At 35.5% G+C, this 14,410-nt stretch overlaps 1 protein-coding gene across 1 annotated transcript in view; it reads right to left on the bottom strand.

Moving 5' to 3' along the window:
• Positions 1 to 14,410, bottom strand: part of SCML2 (Scm polycomb group protein like 2) — a 59,133-nt gene that overhangs the window by 31,021 nt on the left and 13,702 nt on the right. Inside the window, exons 4-6 of the mRNA XM_062574303.1 lie at positions 10,535 to 10,769; positions 6,399 to 6,487; positions 4,742 to 4,985 (exon numbers count right to left, since the gene is read on the bottom strand). Of these exons, the coding sequence (XP_062430287.1) occupies positions 4,742 to 4,985; positions 6,399 to 6,487; positions 10,535 to 10,769 (568 nt within the window). The remainder of the gene's footprint in view (positions 1 to 4,741; positions 4,986 to 6,398; positions 6,488 to 10,534; positions 10,770 to 14,410) is intronic.

Here is a 14,410-nt window from a genome sequence, read left to right as displayed (position 1 = left end):
ATGTAGTCTGTGGACTAACATTTGCATTTTTTAATTTTCTTAAAAACTCTTAAAGAAAGGAACTCAAAACCAAACAAACAAACAAAAAAAAACAAAAAAACAAAAAAAACCCTCCCCTCCAAACCCCAAGCTGACAATGCGTGTGAGGGAAGAGTCTCATGATCCTTCTAAAGAATTTCTTGGAAAATATCAAAATATCAAACAATAGTCAGGAATAAATGAGCATGTTTCCACAGCCAAGAGAGGACTCTAGAGAACTCTTGGTAAGATCTCTGCTTGAGCTTGTGTCACTCAAGGCATATAGGATCTAGAAAATGGAGCAAAGCATGATGGCAACAACTGCTAAATAATTACTTGAATCAGCAAAGACGTAGAGAAAGATCTTGCAAAACTGAGCAGCTACTCAGCAGTTGAGGGTGCAACAGATGAAATTCAATGTCAAGTAATTCAAAATAATCCAGCTTCTGTCATCAGTGATGGGCTATTAGATGATCTATACAAAAAATAACATTCTGGAATTAAACTAAATAGTTCTTTTACAATATTAGTTCATTGCTCCACTGCAAAACAAAAATCCCAAACTGAAAGTTAGGAGATTATTATATAATTATTATTGCAAAAATAAGTATTATACAAATTAATTATTATTCTAAAAGGAGCAACAAACAAAGAAAATACCACAGTGCTGTTGAGCTTGATATACTGTGTGTATTTCTGGTTCCAGCAGTTCAAAAATGACAGAGCTGAAATGGAAACAGTACACAGAACACAGAAGAACAAAAGAATTACACTGATCACATACAAGGAAAACCAAAACACAACAGGACTTCACAAGTCTGGAATACAGACCACTGAGGTAAGACAGAATACAGGTCTGTAAATTCATGACTGAAATGAAGGCCATGAGGGAATAACTATTCACTGTTTCTTACAGTACAAGAACTGGAAGTACAAAAATCTGCTTCTGTACAAGAACTAGAATACTAGAAACTACCATAAAGTAACCATAAAGGAAAAGAATATCTCCTTTTCCACAGAACATATCCCTCCCTGCTACAGGATGTTGTAGGTGCTACAAGTTTAGATGGCGACAAAATGTAATTGAACAGAATAGATCAAAATCCCCCAGGAGGTATTCAGCATAAAGGCATTATTCCTGGCCTTCGGATGCGCTGGGTCACAAACTGCCAGATATTAGTAACACTTCTGCAAACCTCTCTCCTATATGTTTATGCTTTTCTTCAGACATCTGCTTCCCGCCACTGCCAGAGAAAGTCTGCTAGAGCAGATGGTCCTTCAGATTGATCCAGCATAGACACTATCATACCAACTTCAATCATCAGCTGTAGTTCACGCTGATATTCCTGAGCGACAAGCCATCTCTAACAGCTCTGAAGTGATACAGAGAGACAGAGAAACAAGCTACTGCAGCCTTTTGAATACTAACCTTGGACCAGCTGGTCAAGCTGACACCAAGCACTGCTGCCAAACTATGTATTACATAGATCACTGTTATCAGAGATATTTCTAGAGAAGCCAGCTACAACAATAGCCATGCAGAGCTACTGCTAGTATAAACATTAAATAGTATGGCTACATTTCATACCACTGTGCAAATACCCTAACACCCAGGTCCACCTAAGCTACATTTGCTGAAAATGATCAAAGAGAAAACACCAGCAAGAGGACTAATGACAGCATGTTAAAAAAAAAAAAAATGTCCAGAAAAGCCTTTTACCTCCCTCCCCTTTTTTATCTTCTATCAGCTGTGTGTCGGTTCTTGAGCTTATCTCAAGACAAGCTCTCGCTGTTTTCTAAAAGCAACGTGAGTCACACAAGACAGAGCTGAAAAGACTAAATATATCTCTTAACTATTTCTGAAGTAAATTCAACCATATCTAAAAAGTCTGATTTTAATTTGTTCTTAAAAACCTTCCACAACAGAAGTCCTACACTCTCTCCAGGCAAACTACAATGGCTAAACTGCTGAGTCTTCCTCAATTTTTAGATTAAGCCTCCCTTACTCCAATTCTTCACCTATCTTGCAAAGTATTAAATTAGGCCCTAAAACATAAGCCTCTTGGCAGGAGACTGTCATCTTAGGAATGAATGAAACTTACAGAATCATACTTAGATACAGAGATACTGTTTTTGTTTGGTCACTAGAATCTGGGGGATGGGGTGGTCCTTAACTATGATTTATTACATTTATATGCCTTCAGAAAAAAAGTAGTTAGAAAGATTAATACTTCCCATTTTATTCACCCTAAATTCTAAGTCATACTCAGTCAAGTATTTTTACTTTCTACTGTGGCAAATCTAAGACAAAGATACTAAACCAAACTGCAGGAAAAAAGTCTGGGCCAGAATGACATAATAATATTTCAAGTGAACTCCTACAACACAGTATCTCTCATACTTTCTTCCTTTACAGAGGAAGAAGTAACTAATGTTAACACTACCTAAATGAAGAATTCTGACAACGTTATCATATTTCTGGATTAAAATGACTTGATTACACTCTCCTTGAAGTTGTTATTTACATCTTAATAAAGGGCTATCATTACAGTTCTTTAATGGAGCAAAAGTGATAAAACTACAGTGAAAAACCTAACCTGAGAGCAATAAATATTTCATCAGCTATATAAACTAGACAAATGCATATAGTATGCATGTTTAACAAATGAGGACGTGAAGCAAAATTTAGAACCCAACAAATTTTTTCTGTTCAAATTTTAATAAAACTGCAGTTAACTTAGGGCTCACTTTTAGAATTACAAATAACAAAATCCCCACTAGTCTGTACCTCCCTGCCCCAATTTCTACCACATAACCAAAATTCTCATTTTTGACTAAAAGTATGTAAGAATTTTGCCTCAGGTCTTAGTAAAGATGATTGTATATTCCAGTTGTTCAGGTAATAAAACGAACATACTCTAGAATTTTGTTTGTTCAAGGTTGCTGAAGGCTTAGAATACCTGAACTGGATAATTTCTTATGAAGTCTAATGCTTTGTTATTAAAAACAATAGTTCTTTAAATGTTACTAACTACTTGCTATACAACTCTTATGTCTGATTTCTGTCAAACACTGAACAGGCGAGAAAACTTCGCTACGTATTATCCCAAACGGTTACTGCTTCTCCAGCACTCAAACTGGAGTATTTTAAGCAATTTAATAAAGCTTTTTTTCCAGAAGGTGCAACTGGATGCTACAAAAGCACCATCTAAAAAATTTTACCTGTCACTTATTTACACAGCCCCCTTTTGTATAAAGCCATTTTATTTCATCACAATTAATATCATTAACTTACTATGATAACACATTATTATAATTTGTCAAGATAAGGGCAGCCTTCTGAAGAAGCTGAGAAACACACTTCAAAGACTGAGAACTGAAGCACACGAACATTAAGGCTGTAGTCAGCTTTGTACCTATTACATTACTTCTGATTTAATGTAGTTGCCCTCACCTCATTTTCAACTGCCTTCTCATGGCAAGTTTTTACCTGCTCACCTTAGATCTACCAGTTTAGCTACACACACAGTCGCTCCCCAGCTGAAATACGCCAAAGCAGACTAAACTAAATTACAGTTACTTTGTCCCATTTACAGTAACTGAAGGCAATAATTATGAACAGGAAAATGAGTGCAGGGACGCAGAGAAGACAGCCAGCAATTGAGAAAGGTACTCTTGACTAATCTCACTTAGATTTTCCATACAGTTCTTGATCTGCTGGCATAAGATCAAGAAAAATAATAGGGAGAAGAGAAGGCAGACCAAGTCAATTGATTTCTTGCCTTCTTGCTTCTATTTTTTTGGTACTTGCAGTGAAGAGCTCTGTGACACTTGTCTATTTGTTCCTTACTGACTTAACACCAACTGCGAGAAAGCTCACCATTAGAATGAATCATTCCAGTCATTTATAGTAAAGTAATTCATTAAAATATGGTTCCTGCTTTAAAACTCTCCTTATCTCAAATCTGAAGGGAGTAGGGTAAAATGGCCCAAGCAGTTTGACAGCAAAACTTTAGATTACAGAAACATGCAAAAGGTCCCCAGAGTAGCAAAGGGATTAAATTCAGTGATATTCCCCTGTATTTCATTTCTATTCTTCATAGGGAAGATAGCTACAGCTTATAAAGCACAGTGGTTATTAGTTAAAGGGACTCAATAGCCATATGTTCAAACATCCACACAGGCATGAGGATATTAAAGCATTCAGAATACATAGCTTCAAAACAGAATTTTGGGTGTGTGAACCAAAAAACACTAAACACAAGTTTAAATCTTTATATATTATAGAAGCAAAGTTACTATACTTCCCTTATTAGAAGACTGTTTACTTCTGTATCAGCTAGCTTAATATAAGGTGCTGCTAAAGAAACTATATTAGTGTCATTAAACAGTAATATTTAGCCATCTGTAATATAAACAGCAAACCTAATTTAAATCCGAGATTCTTCGCAAGCATACAAAAAATTAAAGATTATCAAAAGCACTTGTAACAGTAGATTATTAAATAAAATGTTTCCAGAATTAATACGAACTGACAAAAACTATTTCTCTAAAACTAAACTATTGTCTTTAAATTACATAAAGAAAAATGTAACAATATTTCAGTCTCATCAACTACTTGCAAACAAAACCTTCAGTCTTATCTGCACACAACCAGCTGATTTTTAAAATTCTGCTAAAACCGAGGGGAAGAATAATCAAGCAATATTTTCAGTCATCTTACCATTGTTCCCTGGTGGTTGTAATGCATCTCCTGTCAAGCTACACCATCTGACTGGGAAAATATCTCGAGAATCACATCTGCACCAATAGTCAAATGCTCCTCTCCAGCCATCAAATGTAACAAAAACTTCATCTCCTTTAACATCTCCAATGGTTGCTGGACAAATTAAGTATGGGTTCTTTCTATCTATAGCTTCAAGCTTCATTCCAACTTTAAAACCATTTGTCGCAGGCTTTGGTGGTTCCTATGAAAGCAAGGGTGGTAGAACATTTGTGTTTGTGTAATCTCTTAAAAACAAACAAACAACTATTTTTCTCCAGAATTCTTTCTTCTTACACTCATTGCTCTCAAAAAGTTGTTATATACATTAAAAAGAAAACCTTATTCATGTATCCAATTTGTTTTGGCTCTTCTGTACTATAAAGGCTAGATTCTGCTTCTATAAATATAGTTGGAATCATTAGCAAAATTCTTCCTTACAGAAAGGCTACACCAGAAGTACTTACATAAGCAATAGGTTGCACCCAACATACAATGTCTAGGCAAAAAGACAAGAGAGAAACTAAAATGAAATTATTACACGTTAATAAGGAAGAGGAGGGTTGCAAAAAAAAGTATACTTCTGGGGACTGATACTGATAGCTGTCTGCTATAAACTTCACCTCTCAATCCATGGAAAAATTCATTAACATTGGATATCATTTACAGGCTGCTATAAACCAAACTGGCTTTCGATCAGTTCCAAGCGGACAAAAGAGAAACAAAAAATCAAGTCAACGTGGCCAGCCAAAGCGTACCCTCGCAGCACAAGCTGTGACTGGATGGAACCTGAATTACCATCTTGCCTTAGGAAACTCATCATCCAATAAAGATCTCAGCTATGCTGATAGGCTAGTACAGTGAAGTAGGATTTATCACAGCTCAAAAAACTTTAAAGGTAGCACATAAGCAATGCTGCTACAGTTCTGAACCCAACCGCTTTGTTTGTTGACATACTTATAGTAAATTCAATTCTCAGTATCAGAAATGAAGTCATTCAATCTGACAGCAGGATTTTAGCATCCTGACAGGAATAGTAAGATAAAAAAATTGAACCAACAAGACATTTTGATAGGACTATTATTTTTACATAATTTTTCATGTTTTCACAGTAATTTACTCGAAGTTACTTTCAAAAAGTGGTAGAATATCTTTTTCTACTACTTTCAACTACACTTCCATTACATTTTAAACAATCAGTACACTTCCAATGAAAATATTTAACAAAACCTTTCCAAGCACTACTGTATTCCAGTGGCTCTTATTTACCACTAAACACTTCTACACACAATCACAATTTGAACAATGCACTGTTAAGTGAGAGGCACATCACATCTTAAATCCATGAGACATGAAAAAATGAATTAATATTTTTTTTCTTAATAAAACAGCACACTTTAAAGGTTCAAACATGGGAAAAAGCAATGACCATTCAATGGACTAGATGACCACTTCCTGTATAGCTTTGTAACTTGCCAATCCAATTCAAAATAATTTTAAATATTCTTGTCTTCCCATGCTGGAGAGAACAGCATAGTATCTTGGCTTCCTCAGTTAAAAAAAAATGTAATCATCAACCATCTGACAAAAGCTTCTTTACTAGGAGCCCCTTTCTTACCTTCTTAAAAAATGCTGCAGGTGCCATTTCAGCTCCATTCAGAGTTCTTAAGAGAAACATTGGCCAAGAAGATGCATTCATCTGAAATCCTAAGTAACAAATACATTACTTGTATACAAAATTCCTATCTTCTCTTCATAAAAAATAAAATAGGAGAGGGATATAAAGTCTGCATTACTAATGCCTAGTATCCTTTATTTTGGACTTGGCTTGAAATAAATGTAGCCAATAACAACGGACAGTTAAGGCAGCTGTTGGTGCAGAAAACTGCACACATTTCCATTTTTAGTGTTTTGTCGGCAGATCACTCATCATAATCTAACTTTGTGGTACAGGAGATAATCAAGTTACTGGACATTTTCCCTGATTCAGTGGAACTTCCCCAACATAAGCATCTAGTTTACTTTTCTGAGCCACTTTCCACTCTCCTTCAAAAAAATATCCTCAGTTCCAGCTCCTCTCATTTATTAAAGAGATTCCTTTTCATTTTCAAGGCTACTGTAATTCTTTCATTGGGACACAGACCAGAAAAAAGAATTAGTTTCTTATCCTTCCTCCATAAATAAATAAACAAAAAACCCACAAACATACACACATATACAAACACTATCTTAAAAAAGGAATATGCAATGAATTTAACCATTGTATAGCAAAACATAAAATTTTAAGTTGTTTCTAGTTTAATATTCTTCATTAAAGAGGAGAATAAAAAGCACAAACAATAATCAGATCTGTTTAGATTAACTATCTGATTCAGGCAGAAAAAAGGTCTGGCTGAAACCACTTTCATTCCAGTTAATCATCCCTGAGAACCAACTGTCTTCCAGTTAAAAATACCCCCTCTGCTTTTTGAGCTTTCCGAATGGATGCTTCAAGGTAATGAATAAAGTGAAAGCCATACCGGGCATTTGGTTCTACATCTTTAGCAAGTAAAGATCTGGCATAGTTCTATAGAAGAACAGGCATAAAATAAATAGGAAATTTCTCCACAAGGCACATAGTTCTAGAATCTGCCAGAAACTGAGGAGTTTCCTCATAACCAGGCCTCCATGAACCATTTAAGAAGTGTAGCTAGAAAGGTGGAACATACTTGCAACTATTTATTTGTTAAATAATTAAATCACTTAAAATTGGATTATGTGGCATAATGGCCCTTTAATTTGCTGCTCTAAGTTACCTTCTGTTGAATAAAGAGTTTTCAGGTTGGAACTCCCCGTGCAACACCTAAATGAACACAAAATTCATGCCTGGCAAATGATGCCAAAACTTGAGGCCTACTGAGCTGATTATCAGTCCTAGTTTTGACACCAGAGTCTTTGTATGATCTAAATACATTTAATTATTAAAATACCATAACCCTAACCAACTAGCACAGAAATGACTTACACATGAGACAGCAGGAGAACAGCTTAAATTAACTTAATTTTATCTTTGAATTGTCCTAGTGAAAAAAAATTATAAAATATAAAATGTTATCCTCAAGGGATTTTTTTGAAAACATTAAGTTGCTGAAAATAGCAAGAACAAAAAAAAAAAAAAAAAAAAAAAAAAAAAAAAAAAAACCACCTCTGACAAATGGAAGCTGGAAGACGAAACCTTTGCTACATTAATCACTTTCAGAAACCTGGTGTAACGTGTATAATTAAACCCACGTAAAAATCAGGTAGGAGGGACTATTTTAACTTGTTATTACAAAAGAAATAAAACATTAGTACCCAGAACGCTCACTACTACTCAGAAGGGGGAAAAAAAAAAAATCAGTTGTTTAAATGTCTAACAGGAGGTAATTATACACCCAATTAGCTCCCAGCTTTGCCCAGGAACAGGATGCTGTAAACTGGCCAAAAAGGCTTTTTTCAAAAATTTATCTAGGTATACCAGAATGCTTGCTACTTGGAACACTGCCTATCTCCAGGAAGATCTAGGACTGGAGGGACAAAGTAATGGCACTTGCATTCTTTTCTGAATAACTAGCAATTGTTCTGAGGGTAGATACACTTACATTCCTGGTGGTATGGAAACATCTTGTTAGGTACAGCACTACAAATAGCCTGACTGAATACAAGTACAAGGCAGTATCCAAAGGGTATCCATCAACCCTTTCACTGATGAAGATGAAAAGTTTCTCTTCTTAATGGATAAGCAGACACCATTATACATAACCCAGAGTTGTTTTATATATCACGCTGGTTTAGAAAAAGGTTTATAAAAGTACTAGGCTCCTGAATTATGTAACATCTGTGTAGCTGAAGGAACAGGTATATTTGTCCCTATTATAATCCTCTTTCATACTGGTACCACAGCATTCATTCTAAAAGAGTGTAGCAGGAACATCTAAGAGATTAAACTGAACAACTGAAAAAAGAAAGTTTTAGATTCTTGAAAAAAAAACTTTCAATGTTTTTATTTAAAGCCTGCATACATTCAAAAGAAAGAAGGAAAACCCCATTCTGGGCTTAACAACTTCTCTCTTAAATAGTATTTTTCCAGACAGATATCCTGCTTGCATTGTTTTCCTTGTGTTTCTAAAGCAGCACAACAGCTCAAAAATCTGTCCTTATAACCTAGTTTAAGTGTCTTAAAGGTTATACATAATGCTGTCGTATCTGCTTGCCTCACTACAAGCAAAGCAAGTTTCATACCGTAGTGAAATGGCAATTTTCACTTCACCTTTCTACCAGATGATCTGAAAGTCATTACTAAGTTTACAAGTTTAAGAGGTTAGTAAGAGAAAGTATACTTATTTTCACTGAACCTCTGTTTTCTCATGTGTAAGAATTACTGATGACAGGAAAACCACAAGGAGGTTTATAACCGTAAGAAGGGAAACCTATAGTAATATTTCTTTCATTAAGAACATTTTTCATGTATTTTCTGAATGTTACAGATTTGGGTGAGGGGGCTGTTGTTGTGAAATTTTGTTTTTAAGAGAAACGTCTGTCATTTCTTTTTTTTTTTAAATATAAGTATTTTCAAAATAATGTGAAAAATGTTACTTCAAAAGTGTTCACACCTAGAAGTTTATGTTATAACAAATATAGCACAAGAATGCAGATCTAAATATACAGATTAATCATTAATCATACAATGAAAATCTGCATTACAGTTGTATTACCAGCAGTAGTTAGAGTTAACTTTGACTGTTCATCATATAACAAAGAATTCATTTATGTAGTTTCCCCTTCAATAAACTTCCTCAATCTTTTTCGACAAAGCCTAAGTACTGTTTCTCAGTTTGGGGAGACACAATGTTGTAGCTTACATTACCCACAGAAGGCAAAATATATTCTGCAGATTATTATGGTTTTTTACGATTCCTAAACACATGAAAGCTATATGTTGTTCATGAGGTGTTCACAGTGCTCATAACTCAGTCATAAAAAACTGACCAGGTATCTTCCAAGATGGCTGATTAGAAGAGATTAGAATTGTATGCAATATAAGTTTCTAGTTTACGAAAACCCTGGAGTGTTTTTCTCCTACCTCGGAGTGGAACATTACAATACTGTAGAACCCTTCCTATGCCACCTTTCCCAGATCACAACGAATTTTCCCCAAGAGCTTGGGAAAACATTCATTCACATTGTCCTGAACTGATGCACCTTCTGCAGCCTAGCTGAGCATTTTACACTTAGGTTAACACTGAGCGCCTTCTAGCGGGCCACTTTGTTCAGCTGAAGAAGAAAAAGATCACTCTGCTTTCACCAGCACTACTTAGTTCTTATCAAAGGCCTGCTAAGAGGAATATGGACAATATAAAGCAAGAAAATACTGCATCCATGAACATACACAGGATAGAGTGTGTGTCAGGGAATATTTTTAGACTGGTGTGCAAGACAATATATTTAGTCATTAGAAAAACTATAGGTCTGATAAACCCATTTAATAATAAAAGATGCTTTAAAAAGAAAAAGAAAACAGAACTCAAAATCTAATTATTCTGCTCATTCTTACATCAAAAAAAAAATCAAGAGAAGAAAATGTGACAATTGACTTGTTCTGAATTGGCTTGCTTACTTCTCCTTTTTATATAAATAATGGTGTTAGTACCATTGAATTTACCAACACAAGAAGACAAAAATGATTGTATGAAAGCAAAATGCCATACGTGACAGTTCAGAAAATTTGCTTCTTACCAAGAGGAGGCTGGAGCATGCCCCCTTTCTTTTCACAGGTCCCGATTGGCTGTATGTCTGAGGAATCCACAAGCCTCCAAAAATCATTTTTGTTGTCACTTCCATCAAGTCGCAACCTTAATCTGGCACCAGTGATTCCAATTACCGTAGCTATACAAACCGAGGTAACATTGCGAGGATCATGGGCTTCCAGTTTCATACCAACTTTGAAATCATTCGTAGGTGGAATTCTAGACTACAATAAGAGGTAAGTATTTTCCTTATTTGTGTCACTATTGCTAAATTTACCAGCTAATTCATTGCACAGCCTTCATTCATTCAAACCTATCATATAACTGTTAAATATAAACAAACCTTTGAACATCAAGTCAGAAAAGGACGTTAGATAACCAACACCTACCATTTCAGTTTCTACTGCACAAACATTTTTTTTTCAATAAGCATTACTATGAGGAGAAACAAAGGAATCTTAATGAAAATACGAACATAAAAATAGGAGTGATTAATTCTTGACGTGAACAGAAAACAAGGACGTGAGCAAACATGACATTCAGCTCTTTTTAAAGACATGGTTTATTAATTTTCAATTCACAAGAGACAGTAAATCACAATACAGTAATGTCTTGGAAAATGAAACAGAACTTGGACCCTACACTACCAGGTTTAGAAAAACTCAAGGCAAGAGAGAGTTTCTGGATAAAAAAAGCTTACAATGTGAAAAAGAAGAAAGAGAAAGGAATTAATGTTAACTTAATTTTACAGAAAGAAAATACAGTCCCAAAGTCACATGAAACTTCTGAGCTAAGACCGGAATTGTAGCTTATGCTTATTAATAGAAAACTAAATGCATACATATACACACACAGAAATGCCACACAGGGTCACAGACAGAAATGCCATTTCACACAGTGAAATGCCAGTTTAATTAGCAGGCATCAGATTTTTGGAAAAAAGACATTGCCGCAGGGAAAAGAAACATGACAATGCAATTTGGTCTTTGATCCAAGCTTTTTGTGAAAAACTAGAGATTAAAAAGAGGGAAGGGAATATTTTTACAGGACAGTTGCTAAAAAAATGGAAAAGCTCACAAAACAATACAGTACTGGCAGAAATCCGCTAGATCACTGAGTCAGATCACTCGCTTACAGTAGTACTGCAGGCAATAAGACCATTTAATACTGTTCAGAAATCTGTATTAAAAATAACTGGGACTGGTTCCCTGTGCCACTTGTGTTGACAGTTTAGTCCAGAATCTCAGCATTCTCTTAAGAGAACTCTTTTCAAGTCTAAATGTATTCATGGAAATTTTTGCCAACATTATCTTTTACTTTAAATCTTTCAAAAAAAGTAATATTATTGATATTGACAGAGGGCAATCTAATCCTTTCTCAGCATTCTTTCATCAAATCAAATAAGCAAACACTGACACTTCATGTAAGAGAGGATGACTATTCCCCTATTATCCTGGAAGTCCTTTTCTGCATCTTTTCCAGTATAAAACTGGTTTTGAACACGGGTGATGAAAACTGTTGGCAGTGTTCCTCATGACATTTTAACCCCCTAGCTCTCCTATGTAGATTAAGGCAATCTGAAACCTAATATGGGAGGCAGGTAGAAAAATAAGAAACATGAGCATTCATACTCACAAGATACAAATGCCCTATCCCTGTCCGCTTGATTAGCTCAGATAAGGATTCCGTAGTAAGTGGACTGGGCACATTTATACATATAAGCACACACAAAAGGCTGAAGTAATTTGTGCTACTATAGCAAGCATTGTTAATATTTTGCCTCCACTAATTTTAATTTTTAAAAATATATCTTGCTGTACTTGGGCTACTGCATGCAGGTGAAGTATTTGAAGCAGATTCTGGATAAACAGCAGGAGTGCTGAAGGAGCCAGAGTCCAAAACCCCAAAAGACAAGTAATATTCAGTGAATGCTGAGTGTAGCATCTGCCAATACAGCATTTAGACAGCAGGCTGGCTGAGGGAGGGGGCTGAGCATATTAAATTTAAAGGGCAATTCAATTTCAGGATATTGCTTGTCAAGCTGTTATTTTCTACAACCATGAAAAGCAATTGAAATTGAAAAGTTACAAGTTTTGTTTGTTTCTGAAAAAGGTGAGCTTGTTTAAACTGTAACAACTCAGGACACTGTACTAAAACAGTATCACTTCTGTATTGGTTCTTATTTACATCAGGGTAACAAAACCAGCTGAAAACAGCTTTGTTCTAAGCCCTCTTCAAACCAGAAGGGACCAACCTTTTTTAATTAAAATTTTCAACTGTTTGAAAAAAAAAAATACAGTGAGAGAAAGGAATGTGAATTATTTCAAAAATTTTAATGGTAATTAAAAACAATGGACAGCAACAGCTAAATATGCTCTAAATTAGATAAATATTTTAATCAGTTTCCATTAGCTGTCTACATCTATATATTAAATTAATAGTAAACACTTAGCTATTGCTCCCTCAGTCTTTTTTAATTTTTAATTTAAAATTTATTTTAAATTTTAATACAAAATTTAAGTTTTTTAAAACACCCACAAGTTACAAATTCTGGATTTAACTGTAAAGTTAAGCATCTCTCTGCTTTGTTCTGTTTGGCTTGTCCCTGCAGTGTACTTCTTCACATTAAACAGAGTGATAATGACATGTACAAGACATGTATAACCCAATAAAGTCAAATTAGTCCTACACAAAGCTTGAGCAGGTTAGCTTCTAAAATCTGCAACTATTAATTAGTGAGAGGAGCTAGCTCTGCAATAATTAACAATGCATATCACTTTCTACTTAAAGGTCAACACTTAGAAGAAACTGTGAATCTCCATACGTAAATTGTTTTGAAATTTGCTAAGTACAGAAATTAAAGTTCCTCTTTCCAACTCCTCCACACATTTCAAGCAATCCAGTATGGAGAGCATGGTATCAACCTCAGAATGACCAACGGATATGTTACTGATCTCTGCCTCTAACCAAGCAGTTCAGCGTCTCTGCCTTGAGCTAGCATTCACTATGAAAATGGAACACTGTAGAATTGTTTACTGAAGATAATGAACTATAGGTGCTCCATCCAAATGGAGCTATGGATATTGTTACTCTTAGCCTAATCTTCCTTGCTTAGTGTTTGAAACCAATACATAAGGGCCTTTTTGTCCTTTATCTTCAACTCCCCAAGAGCAAGCTGAGACCCAAGACCTAGCATGGGAAGTGTTACCACCCGGTCTCCTCTCTGCTCAGTCTCCATCTCTACAAGTTACTTCAAATTCATTGTGTTACAGTTCCTCTCCTCCTCAGAGTATTCCTTTCATGTCCCTTTATGTTTAGTTCCCACTGGTGGCTTACTGCTGCAAGCAGTACAGCACCATTACACTAATAAAAAACCCTAGAGGATACCTCTCTGCACATTCCCAGATTTACTAAACAACACGCTTGTGACTTGTCACACCTACCTGAAACTATGTAATTCCTTCAGCACCTATCTTTCTAACACAACGAAGGCAGGCAAACTGAAACTCATTCTGTGTATCTTTAGGCAGCTAACTAAGCTAGTCCTCAAGTCAGGAACATACTGGCCCCAGTCCCCCTCTATAGAAAGATGCCTGCAGATGTTGACTCAGTCTCCAGAGGACCGAACCATTGGAGATCATTAGCTCACACAGGATGATAGATTTAAACTTCATCTTGGAATGGATACAAAAACATCAGGCAGAGGGGAAATAAATCTGCAGGGCATAGCATACAATATCACAATAAAAACGTTACTTATATGACCATTATACATTCCTTACATTCAAACTTAGCCACTATCCACATTCTGTACAGCAGAACCAACACTTCAACAACCAGAGCTCTGCACCATTGAAGATTAGGG

The sequence above is a fragment of the Rhea pennata genome, chromosome 1 (assembly GCF_028389875.1).
Source record: "Rhea pennata isolate bPtePen1 chromosome 1, bPtePen1.pri, whole genome shotgun sequence".
NCBI classification, from domain to species: Eukaryota; Metazoa; Chordata; class Aves; order Rheiformes; family Rheidae; genus Rhea; species Rhea pennata.
The sequence above is the reverse complement of the archived record's forward strand: the minus strand, read 5'-3'. Positions and strand labels throughout refer to the sequence as shown.